This window comes from Martes martes, assembly GCF_963455335.1.
Source record: "Martes martes genome assembly, chromosome: 16".
In the NCBI taxonomy this organism is placed as follows: Eukaryota; Metazoa; Chordata; class Mammalia; order Carnivora; family Mustelidae; genus Martes; species Martes martes.
The window spans coordinates 17,284,065-17,305,794 of record NC_137904.1 but is presented as its reverse complement, the minus strand read 5'-3'; the positions used below and the strand labels follow the sequence as shown (position 1 = coordinate 17,305,794).

Genomic DNA, 21,730 nt, shown 5'->3' with positions numbered 1-21,730 from the left:
GTCCCCAGCCCAACCTTCTGGGCTCCTCACATGCCCCCCTCATGGGTTGTTGTGGGGAAAGGTGGACAGCAGGAGCCAAGCTGGACCCCAGCCCCACACTCTCTCTGCTAGAGCCAGGCACTGACCAGCCACGTCCAGGCCACGACGCCGTTTGCAAAGTTCCTGCAGCTCCCCCAGCAGCTCCAGTAGCTCCTCCACACAGCCCTCTGACACGGCTGCAAAGATGCGCTGCTTCAGCCGCTTCTTCCTCCGCCTCTGCTCTTCCTTAGCCAAGTTTGCACTGAGGCCAGAAAGTATCTCCAATTCACCACATAGGTGCCACCAACCTACTCTCCACCTCCTCCTGCCAGGGCTGCTGTGCCTGCGCAGAGCTGCACCACAGCCAGTCACTAGGACCCAGACGTCTTCCATCAGCGCCCCGGGCCCCTGGCATCCGTGTTGCCCCATGCAGGCTTCCCTCCAAATCCAAATGCAAGCACAGTTTTTCAAACTATATATTTGGATACACATAGCAAAGATGACTAGAAAGGACAATTAATAGTGATTATCTTAAAAAGTATGAGATGAAAGGAAGGAAAATCCCACTTCCATCTTTGGCAGTGTTTGAATTTTTAAACTCTGTCTCTCCCTGCCCCCACACTCCAAAGAGACAGCCATGGCAATACGTATTTTTGTGTTTGTATGTATTCTTGCAAAATGCACATGGTATTTCATGGTTTAGGTGCATGTATTTTTAGTTTACTTGTATGGGATTGTGTTACAGTTCTCGCTCTGCTGCAGACTGTTGTATGAATATTTTATAATGAATGGGTAATACTTCTTATAGTTTATGAAATGTAATACTCCCCCCACAAAAGAAAATTCCTACATGTCACAGCCATGGGCCCAGACATTTGTCCCAGCCCCAGGAATGGAGGCTTCTTTCTTTTCCCTGGGTTGTGATGCCCGTGCCTCCGTCACCCACCTGGTGGACACAGTGGGCGGAAGGGAATGGTCAGGCTTACCTGGGGCTGTTGGGATTGGATGGGGTCTCTGTCACATCGTCCTGAGGAGACTGTGGTGAGTCCATGTCATCACAGTTGCCAGAGAGGCTGTGGGGGAATGGGGAAGGAAGAGAGAGAGACAAGTTTAAAAGAGAGAGACAACCAGGCCTGGCCATTTGGCCCCGGGTGAGTCACTGCCCATCCTAGAGTGGAGGGCTGGACTGGAATAGGGGCTGGCAAGTGGCCCAGTACTCACCACTGCCGGATGTTGGAGTCCATAGGCTTGGAGAAGACGGGGGGAGAGGTCTTGGAGACAGTGGGGTTGGGATCGAACCCTTCTATCTCTAGGAAGAAGTGTGCACTGCGGGGACACCCAAGCAAGGCCATTAGAGCAGGACAGGGACTGTCCACCCACAGGCCCTCCACCCTGAGAGTGACCTGCCTCACAGCACACTCGCTCTTGGCTGGCTCCACACTAGGCTCCATCCCTCATGGCTTTGCTCAAGCCCCGCAGCTGCCCTCTCAGATGGGTACCATCCCAACCATCCACACTTGACAGGTGGGCATGTGGAGGCTCTGAGGTCAAGCTACTTGCCCAAGCTCACACAGCAAGCAGGTGACAGAGCTTGGATTCGAAGTTGGGTCTGGGTGACTCTTGTCACTAAAAATACTGGGAGATGAGCCCAGGGGTCTCTGCTGGGGTGGCCTAGCATCTGAGGGGGACTTTCTTGTCTGCAGCTTCCTCCAGGTGTGAGGACTCACCAGAGATGGCGGACATGATAACAAGAGCTACAATTCCCCATCATCTCCCGCAATAGCCCCTCTGGCCTCAGGTCTGAAGAAGAGCCCTTCCAGGGGGCAGTCCCTAGATGCTGACACCGACAAAGGCCTTTCCTGGCTGCCAGGGCATATTCAACCCCCTTTGATCATCTCTTGTACAGTTGTGTCGGCACAGAAAACAGACCTAGAGCTAAGAGAGCATGTAAAAGTTCAGGGGACAAGACTAAGAATCCTCGTCAAGAAGGAAAACTCAGGAGACCACTTTGGACAGCGGACATGAGGAGAAGTCGAGGGGCAAGTGAAGGGCACACTTTCTCCCAGGGCTGGAAGAGAGATGTGGGCCCAGGGCCTGTGACCTGACTAAGCCCCAGGGAAGGGGACAGACTCACTGGCCGCTCAGAGGCTAGACACACATCCAAGATATGACTCCCAATCCAGACACCCACAAACAGAGACACATATGCTCATAGAACCCACAATCACACACTCAGGGATAAGCCTTCCCATGACAACCAGGATGATGAGCACCAGGACAAGGGTCGGTTGCTGCGATACCCCCACCCCGTGGCTGCTGCCACGTACCTGCTGGCTCTGTGACCTGGCCTGGGAGAGTGGCCTCCTGACCAGCTGCTCTTTCTCCTAAGTGCCTTTGCTGCCTGTTTCCTTCCCACGCCCAGGAGGATCGACATGCCCCCTCCCTTTCTCATAAGACCACAGAAGAGCGCCCAAAGTACAGCTCCAGCCATGTCAAGTTCAGAAGGGTAGCAGGGAAAGGATTGTGGCCCCATTCTATATATGGGGGAACTAAGGCCCAGGATGGAGCAGCAGATCACCATGGATATCCTTTTACCCCAAGGATAGAAGCCACGTTGGTCAGAGAACTGACTCGTGATTCCAGGCTCATAGTTTATACCATTATCCGTGCTGCTCTCCTCTCAGCCCTCTGGATCTTCTTCCAGCCAAACTGGTTCTAGGGATTAGCTGAATGTGGACACTGCCCAACATAGCCACTTCTCCAGATGGACAGGCATGAGCGAGTCCTGGGTATTCCAGGGTCTTCTAGGGTCTTCTGGGACTTTCCCAGGCAAGACCCAGGGCTCTCTCTCCTGTCCTCCAGAAACAGACAGACTGGAAGGCTCAGAACCAATCCAGAACTGGGGCATAAATGGGGTGGGGAGGCAGCACTGACTGGCACATTGGCCCTCACCCTGCTGTCTTCTGCCCATCAAGAGGAACTTTCTGACCTGAACTAAAAGCAAATCCTTCTTCCAAAAGAGAAGTACACCCCTGACTGGGAGCCCAAAACCTGGGTTCTAGTCTGGCTTGGCCTCTGCCTCTGCCTCCTGTGTGACCCGAGGATGGAGAGTGGTTGGGCCAGATGATCCTGGACTCTGCAGCCAGGACTGCTCTAAATCATCCACAAATGAACTGTGTAGCTTAAGTGGGCATCAGAGGTCATCCAGTCAGATCACCACTCCCAGCACCCCTGAAGTGCCCCAGAAATGCCACCCTAAAGCTATTCTTACTTGTCTAGTCTCCTTGGTAGTACATCTACTCAACAAATATTTATTGAGCACCTACTGTGTGCCCAGCACTGTTCTAGGAGATGGGGATTAGATGGTACACAAATGAGCAAAAATCCATATGAAGAGCTATTGTTCCAGTGAACTGGTCAGAACTGGTCCCAAGGATTGGACCAGGGACCAGGGCATAGCACAATGAGGTCATCGTTTTCCCTGCTCCAGACAACACACCGGCCTTCAACTGTAAGATCCTCAATGGGAGGAAATACACTTGCAGTGTCCTTAACTCTCCAGAACCCAATACTTGTTCTGACACCTGGAAGACTTAACTGAACAGGGGAGCAGAATATGGATAGACAATGTGTGAAAGGAAGGGAAAATGGCTCATCAGATAGATGGACAGATAAGTTGGATGGATGAATAAGATGGTTAGAAGGCTGGATGGATGCATGCATGGATGGATGGAAGGATGGATGAATGGATGCATGAACAGCTGAGGAATGAGTAGTTGGGTGGGCAGATTGGCGGATAGATACAGAGATGTGTGGAAAGAACCAATAAACTGACAGACCAGTATAAACCTCAGGTGACTCCTATTGGGCTCTCTGTTACCCAAAGCTCTCATCTTTTTCTCAGTCTTTCCCAAGAAGTTGAGGAAGGGTCCTTTGCCTTTCCTCCAACTCCTCTCCTTCTCAAGGTCTCCTCCCAGAGTCCAGAGGGGGCCCCCAGGGTGGACCAAAAATCAAATCATGGCAGCATCTATCTATTCCAGGCCTGGAAACCAAAGGGACAGAGGGAGTGGAGGAAATGTATCCACATCTCACCATGAAGTGTCCTCATTTGTGCGGAGGGACTATGCTGAGCCCTCAGGACACTTACTCATCAGCTCACCCACTCTGTCTCTCATTGTCTCACCAGCTCTTGCACCGACCCACCTACTTACTCAAAAGCTACTAATATGCTCCGTATAGGAAATGTGGGAAACAGGGAAGGAAGAGATGACTCTTCCAGGAACCTTGTCCTCAGAGACAAGGGAAAATCCCCAGAAGCAGGGAGAGCAGATAGAAGAAAAGCTTCTATGGCAGAAGGTGAGGACTATGTTAGAGGAAGTCTTCAGTGGCTAGGAAGGAGAGTGGTGAAAGTCAGACTGGAAAGATCCCTGAGTGTGAACAAGGACCCAATCCCTGGGACAAGAAGCTGTAGACCATGACAGTCCATCCCACACATGCCCTAATTGCCACTGCACATGCCACATCTCACCTGCCACGGTGATGTCTTGGCCATGTGACAGCCTGGCTTCTAACCTGCAGCATATGCTGTTTGTTCATTCCTACCTTTGATCCAGACCAAAGGACACCTCATGGGTGTTGTTAACTCAGATGAGCACATTAGCTCTCCATCATCTCTCCTTCATTTCTGTCCCTTTGACAGAAATTTCTGTCCCTTTGACAGAGCACATTAGCTTTCCATCATCTCTCCTTCATTTCTGTCCCTTTGAAGACGGTGAACTATTCCTGAGCATCCCCGGGGCTGGGAAGGAGGCTGTGTGACCAACTACTTTGTACCAAAAATTGTCCAAGTGCTCTGATCTCCAAAAGGCCAGCTCCTCCATAACCTTCATCAGCCCATGTCTACCTCAGGGCATTTGCCTTGCTGAGGATTCAGGAAAGAGGCCACAGTGGTAGCTGCTCATGAGAAATAGCATGATGGCTCAGGAAAAGCTCCGGGTCCAAAAATCTCTCCCTACTTAGACTTCTTGGTATCTTCAATCCCGCCATTAGTACAGATTTCCTTACTGGTCAGACTGGCCTTCTTTATTTACATTGAATTTTTTCTTTTCTTTCTTTTCCTATCTAGGCTGAGTCCTATACTCAGTTTTGAGGGAGATGCTCAAACATTCAGGGAGAAGTAGACACTTGAGGGCCCACAAGGAGCCCTTGGGTAGAAGGTGCTACTGCTTCGTGAGATGAAGTTCACATCTCACACCCAGGCCATTGGCTGCGTGAGGCCATAGGTAGAACTGAGTATGAGGCTAAGTTCATGAACAGGGATAGGCTCAGAAAAGGCAACTTGACTGTGGGAAGATCCTGGGATTCTCCTGAAGCCATGTTCACCATCTTTCCCTGAGGTCCAAACCTCCCCTAGGAATGGGAGAAGGCAGGGAAAGGGAAAGAGAGGCAGGAGAGTGGTGTTTGGAGGCTTGGATCTGGAATCTCTGCCCTTACCTAGACAACTAAGGCTGCCCCCATAGCCCCAGGTCTGCCCAGTTTTCTCTCTTGCACTCCAGGATGGAGCCTCCACCTGAACGTCCCTCAGGCACTTCTCAGACAACATTCACACCTGAACTTGGCTTGTCTCTCCTCATCTTGCTCCTTCTCCTCTGATGTGCTCATGTCAGAGATGGCCTCATCAACCCTCCCATCAAATGAAGGGGATGTCTCTTGGTTTGCCTTGTCCCTCCCTTATCATAGTTGATCCTGCCTACCCCATGATCCTGATAAATTTCTGACCTGACCCCCTCTTCCCCATCCCTGATCACCCAGGTTCAGACTTTACCAGCTGTCACTCAAGCTTCCCAAGAGCCTCCTTGTCATCTTCCTGCTCCTAGTCTCCCTTCTAATCCATCATCCTTCTAAACCATCATCCACATAGATCACCCAGATTATCCTTTCCAAAATGCAAATCTCACCATGCCCTCTATCTCACATAAAATCCCTCCTTACTTACTGAGGGCTCCTTACTGCCCTCAGGTTTGTCCAAACTCCTTAACCAACCCCCAAGACCCAGCCCCCATGGGACTCATGTTCTCCAAGATTCCACCACCCACCCAGCACTTATACATTTCTTCACTGGTCCCTGCCCCAAGCCTCCATCTGGGGATGCCATTGCCTTTCCTCTCCATCTGCCATCACCCATGTTAAACCAACTCATCCAGGAAGTGCCCTGAGATGGCCCACAGTCTTCTCAGATCCCTTCTCAGATCCTTCTCAGATCCCATCTCAGAAGTTGGGACACATCTCACATTCTTCTGGGTACCCTTCTCACCAGACTGTGAGCAGGGATGGGTATTCTTTCTCTCTGTGTCTCAGTCTCCCCAGCCTGGGCCCTGGTGCACAGAAAACTTCAGTAATTATTACTCAAAACAACAGACAGAAGGGAAATCACCATTCTCACCTCTGGCCCAAGCAGGGGCTGGGGCTGGGGCCAGAGGAGGCAGGGCAAACAAGCTAAATCACATCTGGAGCCCACCAGGGTCCAGTGAAGACACAGCTCGTGGTGAGGAGGGGCATTTGGGCTGAAAGAGGTTGGGCAACTGCCATGGGAGCAGCTCAGGCACCAGGGATGACCCTGGAGAAACACTCCCATGCTTTGCTTCCTCCACATCCCCAGCTGGGAAGTAGACGTAACCACCCCAGTCCTATTCAGTTCCCAGGGGCCCCTTGGAGTGACAATAACAATGACAGTGATGAAGATGAAGCTCCAAGTAACAAAAACACCATCAACACGTGTGTGCAGGATGCCAACTGCCTGCCGACAACCCCAGCAAACCATCACCCTATGAGGTGATGCCTTTGCTTCTTGCCCATTACACAGGTGGTGTTTAAGAGCTTGAACACCCTGCCTGGGCACCCAATGGATGGGAAAGCAGTTGGTGTATGTGAAAAAAGCATTCATTTGGGGATCCAGGTTGCCTGGAATGTCCATGCCTCTTTCGGCTCCTTGTCTCAAGGATGGCTCCAGGGATCCCTTGCCTCCCCGAGAAGCCCTCCTGAATATTACTGCCTCAGCACCTCTGATCCCTTCAAGGAGGTCTCCTTGATTATTCCCATTGTACTGGCTTCCCTAGCTCAGCCCCTGAACATGTAGGGCTGTTTCCCCACCCTCCCCCCATTTATACCTAGCTGGATACCAGGTCAACCCAGATGAGACAGAGTCTTGTGTTGACCCCAGGCAAGGGCTGCCTGAGGGTGGGCATCAGAATCCCTCTTGTGTCCCCACAACACAGTGCCCAAGCCTGCACATCCTACCTCTTCTTGGTGGGGGTGATCTCTGCTGGCCTCTTCTCCTGCAGGACGGCAGGGTTCCCACTGGGGACAGCAGCTCTTCTGCCCATGAGGGGCACCATCTCCTTGGGGTGGGCATTCATGGCTGGAGCAAAATCGTAGCACAGATGCTTAGGTTGAGTGGGCATGAGGGAGTTTTAGGGGGCTTCAGACGCCCATGTGGCACCAGGTGGTCCCTATTCATACCCCCAGGACAAGGAGCTCATTCTCTACCCTCCAAGCCTGCCAACTTCCCTGCAATTCCTCCTGTTCCCTGCTCTAGCACCTCTGCCCTTGTGCATCCTAGGAGAGCCCAACAGAGCTTCTAGGCAGTGACCACCATGCCCTTAGCTTCTCTCAAGACATCATCTCCACCCACAATCTTCAGGTGGACTCTTAAGAATTAGCTCTGCTTTTTCCATTTCCCCATCAGATGTTGTGTTCAGTGATATCCTCAACAGAACAGGACTACCTTCTCCTTTGTCCTAGACACTCTAGCTTCAGGCCTCTTTGGTGCTTTGGGTTTCTTACTACCCTGGTGGTCTCTGCAGATGACACACTCATTATCTTTGTCTCATCCCCAAGAGCTGAGTGCCACCAGCCTTGTGGCTATCTGTCCGTTAGATTCCCTTCTCACCTGAAGTGAGCAGCTGAGCTCCCTCCCCAGAGGCAGGCAAGGCAGCCCCTCAGAGGTGCTCAGTACAGGCTGGACCCCATGCTGGGCTCAGAGGGATGTGCTGGGGAGAGGGACTGACATGTTTTTTGAGAACTCTGTGTAAAGGAAGGACAATCTGGGCAGAGGGGACAGCCTGAGCAAAGACCACGGGTCAAGAAAGATAGCAAGTGGCAAGGAGCTGGTGTGGCTGCAGAGCCTGGGGAGTTCTGGGGACCACTGGCATGAGAGGCTCCAAAAGCAGGTGGGGCCATGTTATGAGGGCCTGAAACACCAGTGAGGAGTTGTAGCTGGTCCCAAGGGTAGAGGGCATGGGAGGGTTTACACAGGAGACAGACATGTTAGAGATAGCAGACTACGAAGGATGAAGGAGACTAGCACATGGAGCTAGGTGCAAGCTAGCTAGCAGAAGGCTACTGTGGGGGCAGTATATGGCAGCACCCATGGAGAAGGGTGGGCTGGCCATATAGGATAAGATGGACAGGACAAAGGGTTCATGGATAAGAGGTGACTCTGCAGTCAACAGGCGGCCATTCTCAGCTTGAGCAGCCCTCAGAGAACACCCTCATGGAGATAGGAGCAAGGGACAGATTTCCTCTAAGAAGAGCCTAGCTAGGTTGGGTTGAGCTGGGGCCACTGGTAATCCTGGCCCAGATAGGAAAACTTCCTGGAAAAAGTATCCAGAGCCGTTCGTTATCAGATGGCAGTGAGGTTTGGAAATGGGACAGCTGCCCTCCCCAAAGTAAGCAGCCCTGGGAGAGGAGGAGTTATCCAGGGGAAGGCTTTGGCCTTGGAGTGCAGGGAACTTGAGGCCAGAGAGATGAAGTATACTACCAAGAAAGAATCATGAGCATGTAGGTCCCTGACTGTATCCATAGTCACAGGATGAGGATGGGTGGGCTTTAACTCCTTCCTCAGCCAGGAGTGGTCTATGGACAGATAGGGCTAAAAGGCTGAGCTAAACCAAGACGAGGCAGGGGGTTGGGGAGGGGGTGGAGGGCATGTCTCTTACCCTGGGCTTCTGTTTCCCTTTCTGATGAATGAGCTGAAAGGACCCCAAGGACCCTAGAGCGCTCACCCATGACAGCCAGCTGCTCCATTCTCCCAGCACTGGGCCCGTGAGTTGGGGCAGCCCTGGGAAGCTGGGGCAGGAGAGGGTCAAGAAAACTCTGGGCTGGAGCTATAATTAGCGGCGATAATTAGCTCCCTGAGTCACCCCATAAACTCTGGATTCTCACCTGTGGGACTCTCTCACTGCCTTGCCCTCCCTCCCTGGGTTTGGCCTTCCTCACTGGAAAAGTGCTCCCAAGCCGTGATACTGACTAAATGACTTTTCCTGGGAGACAGGCCAGGCCTGGGGCCCACAGGGAGCCCCTGCAGCTGCGGGCTCAGCCCCTGTGAGGTGACTGGGCCTTGTCTCTCTCATGCTCTGGGCTACTTCATCTCATCCTGAACGCCCCCCTCACTTTCCTGCACTGGAGAGGCACATCCCAGGGCCCACTAGTGGTGACAAGAGCCTCGCCTTTGCCCTTAGGTGGTTGCGAGCCCTTCCCCCTCCCAAGATTTCCAAACCTCAGGGAAGTTTCTTGGGTCCATCAGAACCTGGGCTCTGCACTTACTCCCCAGGCCAAGAGCTCACACCTCACTTTGTTTCTCCTGCTAGAGATCCAAGCTTCTTCCCAACCCCTCCCCCAAGGCCTATCAGCAAAGGGCAGATGTGACCTAAAAGACCCCTTGGGTTCTCACTCCAGGGTCCCCTAGGACCTTGGAGAGTGCTGGCTGCCATGTGTGATGAGGACTCACCTGGTGAGGTCTGGGTGGTGGTGGCTGCCTTTGCTCTGAGATCACCGCATGTCCTGGGCCCGGGGACCCCCGGAGGGACTGTGGCTGAGGCGGCGGGAGGCTCTCATCCTAGGCAGAGAGAGGGTTGAAATGAGGCGTCAGAGGCAGAACTGGCTGGGCCACCTGCCCTAGGCGTCAGGCAGGCCACACCCACCAGCCATAGCTGCAGCGCCTGCCCACCCACATGCCCTGCCTGAGTCACCCCACACCCACACAGCAGCCCAGCCTAGGAGAAGGCAGGGGAGGCAACAGGTGCCAAGGCCAAAGTTTTGGTCCCAACTCTTTTCTCTCTTGTAGTTGATGCTTCCCATCACGGGCCTCAGTTTCCCCAACTGGGAAATGGGAATTACAACTACTTTCCAAGGATGCTGTGAAGAGTCAAAGAGATCATGCTGGTGGGAGAGCCTAATGAATGGTCAAGTGCTCTGCCCTGAGCCCTGGGAGGAAAGGCCACAGCTGAGCACTGGCTTGGTCGATCCCAGGGTAGCCAGTACCAAAACTTGGTATCTGTCCTTCAAAGTCTGGGATCGGATCCTTTTAGAGACAAAGGAAGTCCCCATTCAAAGACTACCACCAGGGGCACCTGGGTGGCTCAGTTGGTTAAGCGTCTGCCTTCGACTCAGGACATGATCCTGGAGTCCCAGGATCAAGTCCCACGTCAGGCTCTCTGCTGAGCAGGAAGTCTGCTTCTCCCTCTGGCCCTACCCGCCCCCCACCCCCCACCCCATGTTCTCTCACTCTCTCCCTCTTTCATTCACTCTATCTCTCAAATAAGTAAAATCTTTAAAAACAAAACAAAACACAACTTAACACCAGAAATTATTCATTTCAGACCTTGGTGTCAGACAACCTCACCTCTCTCTGGCTCTATGATCTTGAGCAAGTCATTTCTCCCATTTCCTGTCTGTGAAATGTGCATAATAAATCCACTTTGTAGGGACACCTTGGTGGCTCAGTCAGTGAAGCATCTGCCTTTGGCTCAGGTCATGATCCCAGCATCCTGGGATTAAGTCCCACATCAGGGTCCCTGCTCAGTGAAGAGCCTCCTCCCTCTGCCTGCCGCTCCCCCCACTTGTACTCTCTCTCTCTCCCTGACAAATAAATAAAAATCTTAAAAAAAAAAAACCCTTAAATAAATAAATCTGCCTTGCAGAATTACTTGAGAAAACACACAGAAAGGACTTCAACAAGACCCAGAGGACAGAAAGAACGCAATAAACAGCAACAGTCATTAATTCTGACTGGTTTTGTCATCCTGGTCCCTTCCCCCAGCAACCACCTGGGCCACCTGCCTCCAGGTCAGATGTTGGGGAAGATTCTACACCCTCCCTTCTCAAGCAGGGCAAGGCTGTAAAGGGGGCGGAGCGAGGCTGGGGCAGCCCTGTCTCTTGTCACTCAGGAATCCCACACCTGTCCCCTTGGGCAGACAGGATTGGGAGGGAGCAGGAAGTCTTGCTGACAGGGAGGGCGCCCATGACTGATGCAGCAGGGATTTCCCCAGCTGCCCTCCGGGGCCAGTCCCTCCATCCCTTATCACCACAACCTTCCAGCCTGGGCAGAGGCAGGCGGCAGACTCAGTCTTCTGACCATAGGGCAGCAGGACCTATGGCCTGTAAGGGACAGGAAACCTGGCTTCAGGACCAAAAAATGTGGGCTGCTTTGATGGTTTTACATCAAGTGGTCCTGATGTTCCCACAAACATTGCCTGAAACTCCATCATGATAGCTTGACCTTGGATCAATCATAGCCTTCCTTCTAATACTCAATTAATTTCCCCTTCTGAATCAGCCCCTTGTCCCTCTTAGCTTTACTTCTTGTGGCCTCAGAACCCTAGGGACGCGGCTGTTGTCAAATTTCAGCATTTACATTTTGCCTGGTGTTGGCACTTTTTCTCAAAGGCCAGGCTGGAACCTCTCTAAAAGACCCCTGTTCCCACCCAAAGTCCCACACTGTGCCCGGCAGGGAGTTTGCTGTTTGTGGGATCAGGGGCCAGATCGCAGCAGTCAGAGCCACTACCCACCCCCAACCCTGCTCCTACCCCAAATACAAGGAAACAGCATCTCCTGCCCCTTGAGCTGGCCTACATTCAATCCCATTTAATGCAACACATGGTGAGATCCAACAGTAAGGCAGGCAAGCAAGGACCAGCATAGGATTCAGTACTGGAGAAAGTGGTCTCCACCCTCAAGAAACTGTGGGCCACACAGGCTCAGGCAAGAACCATAACCCCACTCAGCAAGTTGTATGGACAAAAAGGGCTTGGGTCCTTACAACCCAAGGAAGGAAACCTGGTCCATGGGGCAGTGGGGAATGGGCTCAGGGAAGGGAGAGCATTTGGGCTACACTGGGAATGAGGGAGGACCTTGTACATGGGGAGAGCAGCAGGAGCAGAACTGGGAGGCAAAAGATCCTGGCACATTCAAGGAACAATGACGAGCTTGGGTGAATGATACACAGCCTCGGTGGAGTATCAGACAGGAGCTGTGAGTTGGGCCACAAGCCACTGAGTCAGCTCTGACCCTTTCATCACAGGAGGCTGCACCCGTCCAGCTTTATGGGGTGCAGGGCCCTGTTGAAGATGCTCGTACCCATGTGGTCAGGGAGGGAAGTGCCCCAGCTCAACCGAGTGAGCACCTCAAACCAAAGGCAGCATTTTAGCCAGTGGACACCCTGCCTGCACTTGCCAGGGCTGCAGATGAGCTTGATCCCCACCCTGTGTTTGGGGCCCACATGGCACAGTGGCAGGAGTGTGGAACCAGGAGTCCGGCCTCCTCCTGCCAAGCCTGGAGCCCCATAGAAGCCAGCATTGCCCACTCAGCCCTCAGCCCTGGCCGCCACATGGGTGACTTCTAGTGCTTGGTCGCAGCTGCACCAGTGCCTGGGCAGGAGGACAGACCAACTGGCCTCCAGAGTCCAGCTCCTCTTTCCTTGGAGCAGCCATGGGCCCTACTGTGCCCACCCTTCCTCCGTGACCTCAGCTCCTTCTGTGACCGTGCAGGAAACAGGAGTTTAAATTAAAAGACAACAGTGACAGGAGGAACCATCCAAACGGGCTGTGTGTGGGAAGCAAAATGCCAAGGGCAGATGCAGCCTGGGGCCTGGAAGGGATGTGGCAGTGAGAGGGAAAGGGCAGCTTCTACACATTCCTGCCCCAAGCCTGCTTCCCAGAGGCCCAAATTTTAGGCAGCCCCTAGACATCTGCCAGCATACACTACATGGCCCCCATCTCACCAGACCATCTGCCCTGGACTATAAAACATCCCCAAAGTACGTACTAGACAGGAGTCAAGCACACCCTTACCTCCTCCCCACACCTCCCAGGCAGATATCAGACCCTGGTGGCAGGTGCACAAGCTCTCCTTTCAAGAAGGAGGAGTAAAAGAAGTGGTCTCTGTGGGATAAGTGCATGCAGGGATGGGCCAACGCCTTGACCTGCCCTAGGAAACACTCCACGTAGTGCAGTGAACAAGGAGGGAGGCCTGGGAGCCAGGCAGATCTCCATCAACACTCTCAGGCCTAAGCAGATCCCCCCAGACTGTGGTCAAGAGAGGCTGCCTGCATCCTGGCAGATCACAGCTCACCCCGGGCTAGGAGAGCTGAGCAGCCTCCCCACCTGGGATTCTGGTTTGTGGCTCCTCCTGCCTCCACGTGTTGGAGGGAGGGACATGGGGACAAAGGGAGCTAAAGAGACAGTGACAGATACAAAAGGGCAAAGAATGGGCTAATTGCATGTGTGTCCTTCTTTAAAGAACACGGGTTTACACAAAAGGTTATGCTCATTCATTTTAGAAAAGAACAACCACAAGATTCCTTCCAGCTCGGGTTAAGTTTGAAAGTTGATCTAATCTGCAGAAACTTGCAAATATCTGACATCTACATGACGTCTTCTAGGAAGGCCTCCAGGAAAAGAGAGGGGTCCCAGACCCACAACAGAAAGCAAAAAGCCCTCACGTCTCTACTCCCCAGGGAGGGACTGGAATGCCCCAGCCCATTCTATTCTCTGCCAGATAGCCTGGGGCCACAGTTAAGTTCAGGCTTTGGAGTCAGACCTGGGAAATGCTGTTTACTGACTGTGTAACCTTACTAACTGTCCCAGCCTCAATAGCAACACACACACCCACACACACATCATAGCCAACTAGCTATGGCACAAAGTTCACACTGGATGTGATATTTATTTATTTGTTTATTTCTTTATTTGATGAGTGACAGGATGCATGGAGGTGGAAGTAGGACCACTGCGGGGGAGTAGGACTACAGTTGCCACAAATGGAAGACCATGAAAAAATTCTTGCCACATGCTTTTAAGACAGGTGCTGTACTTTCATTTGGACAGCAAAAGAGTTCTGTTTTGGGGGCCATGATGTATCACACAGAACGAGGAAGTCACTCCGGTGAAACCTGATTCTGGCAGAGCTGGAAATAGGGCCAGCCTTCCCCCACCTTCTCTGAGGAATAAATGACATCCCCCCAGCCCACTGTTTCAGAGGAGGTATTAAACACAACACAGAGAACAGCTGCAGCAGTTTACATCAAAGGACATGTTTTGTTTTGTTCCAAGAGGTGTTTTCCTGGGCCTCATCTACATTAACTCCTAGTCATATAAAATAAAACAATGGCATCACATATGTCCACACAAGATTCATCATTCATGATACTTAACAAAGTCAGTAAAAACATGAGAGCAAAATAATTTCCTGGTGGAAGACTCCCTTGGGGACAGTGAGGCTGGATGACTAGATCTCCTCATGCACCCAACAATGCTTCCCGTAGCTTGTACAGAGCAGGTGAAGAAAGTGCCTGGGCAGGCACAGGCCAAGCCAGGCTGCTGAGAGGGCCCTGTTGTTCCCTCCACAGTGAGATATTCTGAGGCCGAACAGTGTTAGGAGTACCCTAAAGGGGTCCCTCTCTTTTCCCCTCAAGCAACAGGATCCTTGAAGACCTCAGCATCTTCTGGCTTGAGGGACCCTGCAAAGTGCCTCAGATGAACTTCCTCTGGCTGAGCAGGGGGCCTTTCTCTTGTACTTGCATCTCTTAAAAGGGGAACCAGGGCAAAGTTCTTCCAGTTTCTTCCTGAAACTAAAGGGTAAAACATGATTACTGCCTTGGATGCAGCACGCAGAAATAGACACTTATTTGTTGTTACCAACTTGTAGTTCTCTTAAAGGAGACCCAGACATTTTGGTCCTTCCTGAGACACAGGGATAGCTGCCATTTCCTCTTCCCTTGCCTGCTTAAGGATCCTCTTCCACTCTGGAAAATCCTAAATCCTCTTCCTTCCCCTCACCCTGACTTGCAGTGACCTCATCAGAGTCTATTGCTTGCCTTTCCCAGTCTCCATCTCCTCCCTGCCCACATGGGAGGGAGGACAGATCTCCACAGAGAAACACTGGGGCTGCCCCATGGTGGCTTCACATCAGGTCAGCTGTAGGCTGATGAACCAGCCAGAGAATCAGGATCTGGGGACCAGGGCCCACCAGAGCATAGCATATTGGGAACAATGTCAAAGAAAACATGGTGACATTAGGTCTTAAATGGGGCTCTACTGTGTGCACAGGGAGCTCCTAAAGAGAATCCAGTTGTCACTCCCTAGCCCCCTCCAGCTTCCCAGCCACCTAGGCAAACTGACAACCAAGAGGGAAAGCTGTACATGTTCCCCTCCCAATGCCAGAGTCCTGGTCAGCCAAGCCCCCTGGTTGGCCACCCTGGGTCTAATCTCTCTAGAAAACCAGCCTTGATTATACCTTCTATACCTCCTACCCTCAGGCCATAATTCAGGTTCCTCTGCTGGTGTCTAACACTGACCACATGTCAAAGGCATCAGGAATATGGGAAGCGAGGCCCATCATGACCACTCCAGCCAAATTCTCCAGGTCTTTGTGTTTACCCCAGGCCTGCAGGCTGATGTTGGCCTGCTCCCAAGCATCACCTGCTAAATAAGAATCCAGGCATTGAAGCAGGACTTCATGGGGATATAGGCCAGGTCTCACTGAGACACAATCTTCTGGCTGGTTCAGTGTTGGGAACATGCAGCCTCAGAGACTGCTTGGCCCAGCCCTAGCTCAAAAGCCCTGAAAGGAGGCACAGGGCTCTCCATGCCCACTTCCCACAGTCCTGATGCCAAGACTCTCTCAAGTGTTCTCCCCAGCTCAGCTATTAACTGCTTTCCTCCCTGGCCTTTCTCTCATGTATTCCTTTGCCCCTTCCCAATCATATACACTTTGTAGGTAGGAGAGTTCCTTGTTATCTGAATTGTATGACTATTCATTACTAAAGTGTACACTGCTACAAAGTTGTACAAAAAAGCAAAATCCTCAGGAAACATTCACTAATTAATTATAAATGTGAAATCAGCGAATCTCTAATCATCCTCTACCCCAATCCAAGTAACAAGAATGTGTATATCCCTGCTACTTCAACAATATCTTTATTAATACACAGTGAATGTGCTACGTTATATAGCCAACAATGTCATGCAAACACAATGCAAGTTAACCACAAAATACAACAGCAAATCTTTAAAAGATGGGAGGCTTCATGAAGTCAATAAGATTGATATTGGAAGACTGCTCAAATTATAGGCAAAATCATCTTTGAATGGCTCTGTGGTAAAGTTAGATCAGTAACAATTGTAGAGATAATCAATAAGTACTATGGCATGACACAGGAAGTGCTTCTAATGAAACTAGTGGGAAAATTACAGGATTGCAGAAAGCTCTTGATAAAAAAGATTTCTACTTCTAGCCCTGATGGAGTATGTAGTGCTAAGCTACCCACATTTTGTAAACAACCATAAAGCAGGAAAAAATATTTGCAGTAAATGTTTTCAGGCATAGGATACAGACTGAAAACTGCAGTTGCTGAGAAAAAGTGAGATCCACAAACTGAGTCCCATGATTGCCCTGATGGTTTGCATAGGGACAATTTCTCTGACTGTGGTGTACTGAGCTGGAGTCTAAGCAGAGCATGGCAGTACCTCTGAACTAAGGAAGAAGAGATTGGGGTTTTGGACAGCTGAAGCAGCTAGAATCTGTGATACAGGGTACAGAAGAAGAGGAGAAAGAGATATGTGATGGTGGAGGTCTAGAAGTCTCTGGGCTGGGGGCTGGAGTGTACTTGTACAATGTGAGACTGCATAAGGCCTACCAGACAGTGGCCACTATAGGGCTGACAGTGGGATAGAAACACTGGAAGCTGAGCAGTACTGAGTGGGGGGACCTCCTTAATACCTTTTTTCTACTCTGAGGATCAAGTTGAAACACAGAAATGCCCTACTTACTCTACATGCCCTAGAGTAAGGTCTACCCAAGACCCACCCTAACAAAGCCTAAAACCAAGTCCTGGCAAGAACTTCAGTGGAAACAGTTTGGAGGTTGAGTCCCACAAGTTTTATGGAATTGGAAAATACCTTGGCATTTCACAGATCTATCATTATAAAGTTTAAAACTAAGCCTACACAAGTTCAGGGTGATTTGATCAATAATTGAACTGCCAACTAAAACAAAAATTCAATCCAGGGTCTCTAAAACATATTATCCACAATGCCCAGTATACAATTAAATGTTACTAGACATGCAAAGAGACAGGGAAATGTGACTCACAGTAAGGAGGGAGAAAAAACAGTCAATGGAAACTGTCCCCAAGATGGCCCAGATGTTGGACTTAGTTGGCAGAGAATTTAAATTAACTACTATTAATATGTTAAAAAAAAAAAAGGAAAATAGGATCTTGATGACAGAACAGCTAGAGAATCTTAGGAAAGAAATGAAAACCGTAAAAAAAACCAAACAAACAGAAACTCGAAAGCCAAATAGCATAAGGCTTGAAATATAATAGTCACTGGATGAGCTTAATCATAGTTTGGAGATGGCTGAGGATAGGATCAGTGAACTTGAAGACAGAACAATAAAATTCTCAAATTTGAGAAATAGAAAAAAAAAATCAAGGAAAAATAAGGCCTCAGAAACCTGTGGGACAATATCAAATGATCTAAAATACATGTAGGGACGGGGCACCTGGGTGGCTCAGTGGGTTAAGCCTCTGCCTTCAGCTCAAGTCATAGTCTCAGGGTCCTGGGATTAAGCCCTGCATCAGGCTCTCTGCCTGCCTTTTTGCCTACTTGTGATCTCTCTCTCTGTGTCAAATAAATAAATAAAATCTTAAAAAATTAAAATACATGTAGGGGCACCTGGGTGGCTCAGACAGTTGAGCATCCAACTCTTGATTTCAGCTCATGTCATGATCTTGGGGTCCTGGGATAGAGTCCTGTGTCAGGCTCTGCACTCAGCAGGGAGTCTGCTTGAGGTTCTCTTTCTCTTGCTCCTTTTGTCCCTCCCCCTGCTCTCTCCTTCCCTCTCTCTTGCTCTCTCAAATAAATAAAGTTAAATAAAATGAATAAAGTAAAATATATGTTATTGGAGTCCCCCCCAAAGTAGATAGGGACAATGAAGCAAAATATATGTAGAAACTCTGATGTACAGATCCAAGAATTGCAGGCGAATCTTAAACAGGATAAACCAAAAAAACAAACCAAAGCACGTTTTACTCAAACTGCTGAAAACCTAAGATGAAGAGAATATTTTGAAAGCAGCCAAAAAGAAAAAGACAAATTACATACAGGAATGCAAATAATGAGCAACTTTTCATCAGAAATAATGGAGGCCAGAAGACCGTGGAGAAAAAGTTAGTGTTGGAAATTTTTTTTTAAAAAGAGAAAAAAAATCTGTTAACCCAGAATTCTGTATCCAGCGAAAGTATCCTTCAAACATGAGAATGAAATTCACATTTTCAAGTAAACAAAAGCTGATATCAAACTAATTGACAGGGATAGAAATTAGACAAGTAGTTACCTGGGATGGGTAGGTTGAAACTGATTACAAAGAGGTGTTAGGGTACTTCCTGGCATGATGGAAATGTTCTATATCTTGAGTGGAGTGGTGGTTCCCTGAGTAGATATTTCCTGAAACTTACCAAACTATACACTTAAAATGCGTGCATTTTACTGTATGTAAATTATATCTCAATAAAGTTGATTTTAAGTTTTTAAAATAAAAAAAGAGTCTCTCTATGAAGCAATATCAAATATGAAAGATGCAGTATCATTCTATCAGGCAAGTTGATCTGAAAATAGTGCCCTTTCTCCCACCCTACCAAAAAAAAAAAAAAAAAAACCCAAACAGTCAACATCTGGTTCATTCTTTGTTCAAGAATTAGTAACATCAGCAAAATGGTAAAGTAGGTAGTTCCCAAAACCTAAACCACCACAAAAACATCAAAAAACAAACAAACAAACAAAAAACAGACAGAAACTTTGGAACCAATATTGTCACAACTCCAGGAAACAGTCCAAGGTTTATAGCAAACAAGAAAATCGTGAATCAATTAAAAAAATCAACATGGAAATGGTTGGGAACTAAAACTATAGAACTCCTACAAAAAAAAAAACATAGGGAAAAATCTTCAAGACATTGGATTTGGCAATAATTTCTTACATATTACACCAAAAGAATAGGCAATAAAAGAAAAGAATAGATAAACTGGGCTTCATCAAAATAAAAACTTTTCTATCAAAGGACAACTCAGAGAATGGAAGAAAACACTGGCAGATGGTATATCTGACAAAGGATTAATATCCAGAATGTATAAAGAACTTCTATAACTCAACAACAACAAAACAAATTTTTAAATGGGCAGATTGCTTGAATAGGCATTTCTCCAAAGAGTACCTATAATGACAAATGAGCATTTGGAAAGATATTCAAAATAATTAGTCATTAGGGAAATGCAAATCAAAACCACAATAAGATACAACTGCACATCCATTAAGATGGCTACAACCACCACCACAATAAAAACCCACAAAACAGCAAGTGTTGGTGAGGATGTGGAACCCTCATGTTTTGCTGGTGGGAATGTACAGAAATGCAGCCACTTTAGAAAACATTCTGGCAGTTCCTTTAAAAAGTTAAACACAGAATTACCATAGGATCCAGAAGTTTCATTTCTATCCAAAGAACTGAAGCATCCAACCCTTGATTTCAGCTCAGGTCTTGACCTCAGAGTCATGAGACTGAGCCCCACACCCACACTGGGTGTGGAGTCTGCTTAAGATTCTCTCTCTCATACTTGTTAGGTTTAAAACTGTGGACTGGGAATCTTCATGTTCCTACATTTCAGCAATAAACTGTAAGCCATATTTTTGCACAGAATAGACTAAAAAAATTCATGAGAAGCCTGAAAAAAAAAAAAGATTTTCTCTCGTCCTCTGCCCCACACCCCCTTTCTGCCTCTCTATAATTAATTAATTAATTAATTAATAAAACACCTGAAAGCCAGCAGTCAAACAGAATTATGTCCACCAATGGTCACAGCATTATTCACAATAGCCAAAAAGTGGACACAATCCTGATGTTGGTTAAAAAGATGAATGGATAAATAAAATGTGGTATATACCTACAATGGAATATTATTGGGCTAGACACAAAAGGTGTGTTCCACTTACACCAGGTACCTACCCTAGGCAAAAGAAACAGAGACAGAGACAAAAGAGACAGAGACAGAAAGCAGAATAGAGGTTACCAGGGGGTGGGGGGGAGGAAGAAATAGGAGTAATCATTCAATAGGTACAGAGTTCCTGTTTGAAATAATGAAAATGTTCTGGAAATAGAAAGTGGTGAAGGTTTCACAACATTGTGGACACAATTAACACCAATGAATTATACACTTAAAAATGGTTAAAATGGCGACTTTTGTATTACACATATTTTACCACAATTTTCTAAAAGCTAAAAACAAAGAATTAGTGCAGAATTGTAACTCAAAATCTGTTCAGTACAAACTACGTTTGCTTCATTTTTAAATAAATGTCCTCAATTAGACCTTTAATTTAACAAGTACTATTAAATGTTTACCATTAACTGTTAAAGGACTTTTTTTTTCCTGGTAGTGACTTTCTGCGGAGCATTTCTGCTCAAGGTATATATACCCTTTAAGCTTCCCATTCTTCCTCTGCCTGCCTGGTTGTGTTCATGATAAGGTGAGTTTTTGCCTGTACCTGCTCATGTCCGTAAGAGTCACACAGCTGAACATAGACACTGGGTGTGAGGATCGAGAAGAGGAGACAGGGCAGCCCACAAGGCCAGCTGTCCCAGATGGCTGTACATGGGATCAACTGCTTCCGCTGGGGCACTTGAGGACAGATGCCTGGGGCATGGTACTGGCAGAGCTGGTGAGCATGGGCATGTGGCACAGTCAGCTGTGCAGGAATGTGTGAGAGTACAAAAGAGTGCCTGTGACAGAGTGTATGCAGGTGCTTGACCCTTGGGGCTGTTCCAGCACCCAGGCTGTGGGGTGAAGAAGGCCTGCAAGGAGCAAGGAACCCCAAGGCTTCACCTGCCCAACATCAGGCTCCCTCCATGTCACAGCATACTTCCCTCATGCCTCACCTCTGCCTGACCGCAGGGAGAAGCTCAGGGTGCGCTTGATGCCCTCACAGTTGCCCGGGTCTTCATTGATGATACCTACATTGGTGTTCCAGGTGGTCCAGTTGACCTCATCCACCCTGTAGGGCAAGGAGACAAGGGAGCTAGGAGTGGATAGCCTAAAAGCCATGCCTAGCTTCCCAGGTTGAGGGCTTAGTACCACAGGCCAATCCCAGGAAGCCCATAGACCAGGATGGGGAGACATAGCTGGTAGGTAGGAGGGCTGAGAGGGGCCTGCTTTTTGGACACCACCCCCAAAGCTCTGTTCTCTGACCACATCATGAGGCCCAGGGACTTTAAATGCTGGATTCCTGGTTCTGACCCTGATCACTGGATGACCCCTTTGGACACTTCATTTTCCTGTAGGTCACCTATGCCCAACAGTTAAGTCCCTGATGCCCACAGC

The 21,730-nt window shown here is 49.0% G+C and overlaps 2 protein-coding genes across 5 annotated transcripts in view; both read right to left on the bottom strand.

Annotated features, from left to right (window-relative positions):
* Nucleotides 1-7,433, bottom strand: part of TRPV3 (transient receptor potential cation channel subfamily V member 3) — a gene marked incomplete at both ends in the record, with an annotated part of 31,795 nt that extends 24,362 nt beyond the window's left edge. For both annotated transcript variants that reach the window (XM_080826956.1, XM_080826957.1), the window contains 4 exons: nucleotides 126-280; nucleotides 1,005-1,091; nucleotides 1,240-1,344; nucleotides 7,315-7,433. In XM_080826956.1, the coding sequence (XP_080683082.1) occupies nucleotides 126-280; nucleotides 1,005-1,091; nucleotides 1,240-1,344; nucleotides 7,315-7,433 (466 nt within the window). The remainder of the gene's footprint in view (nucleotides 1-125; nucleotides 281-1,004; nucleotides 1,092-1,239; nucleotides 1,345-7,314) is intronic.
* A 2,454-nt stretch (nucleotides 7,434-9,887) lies between these two features.
* TRPV1 (transient receptor potential cation channel subfamily V member 1) overlaps nucleotides 9,888-21,730 on the bottom strand; it is a 31,197-nt gene continuing 19,354 nt past the window's right edge. For 2 of the 3 annotated variants that reach the window (XM_080826561.1, XM_080826563.1), the window contains exons 14-15: nucleotides 21,289-21,404; nucleotides 14,027-14,923 (exon numbers count right to left, since the gene is read on the bottom strand). In XM_080826561.1, coding sequence (XP_080682687.1) covers nucleotides 14,763-14,923; nucleotides 21,289-21,404 — 277 coding nt within the window. In that variant the 3' untranslated portion in view covers nucleotides 14,027-14,762. Of the gene's footprint in view, nucleotides 9,914-14,026; nucleotides 14,924-21,288; nucleotides 21,405-21,730 lie in introns of those variants that run through there. The other variant, XM_080826562.1, reaches the window with a different exon arrangement.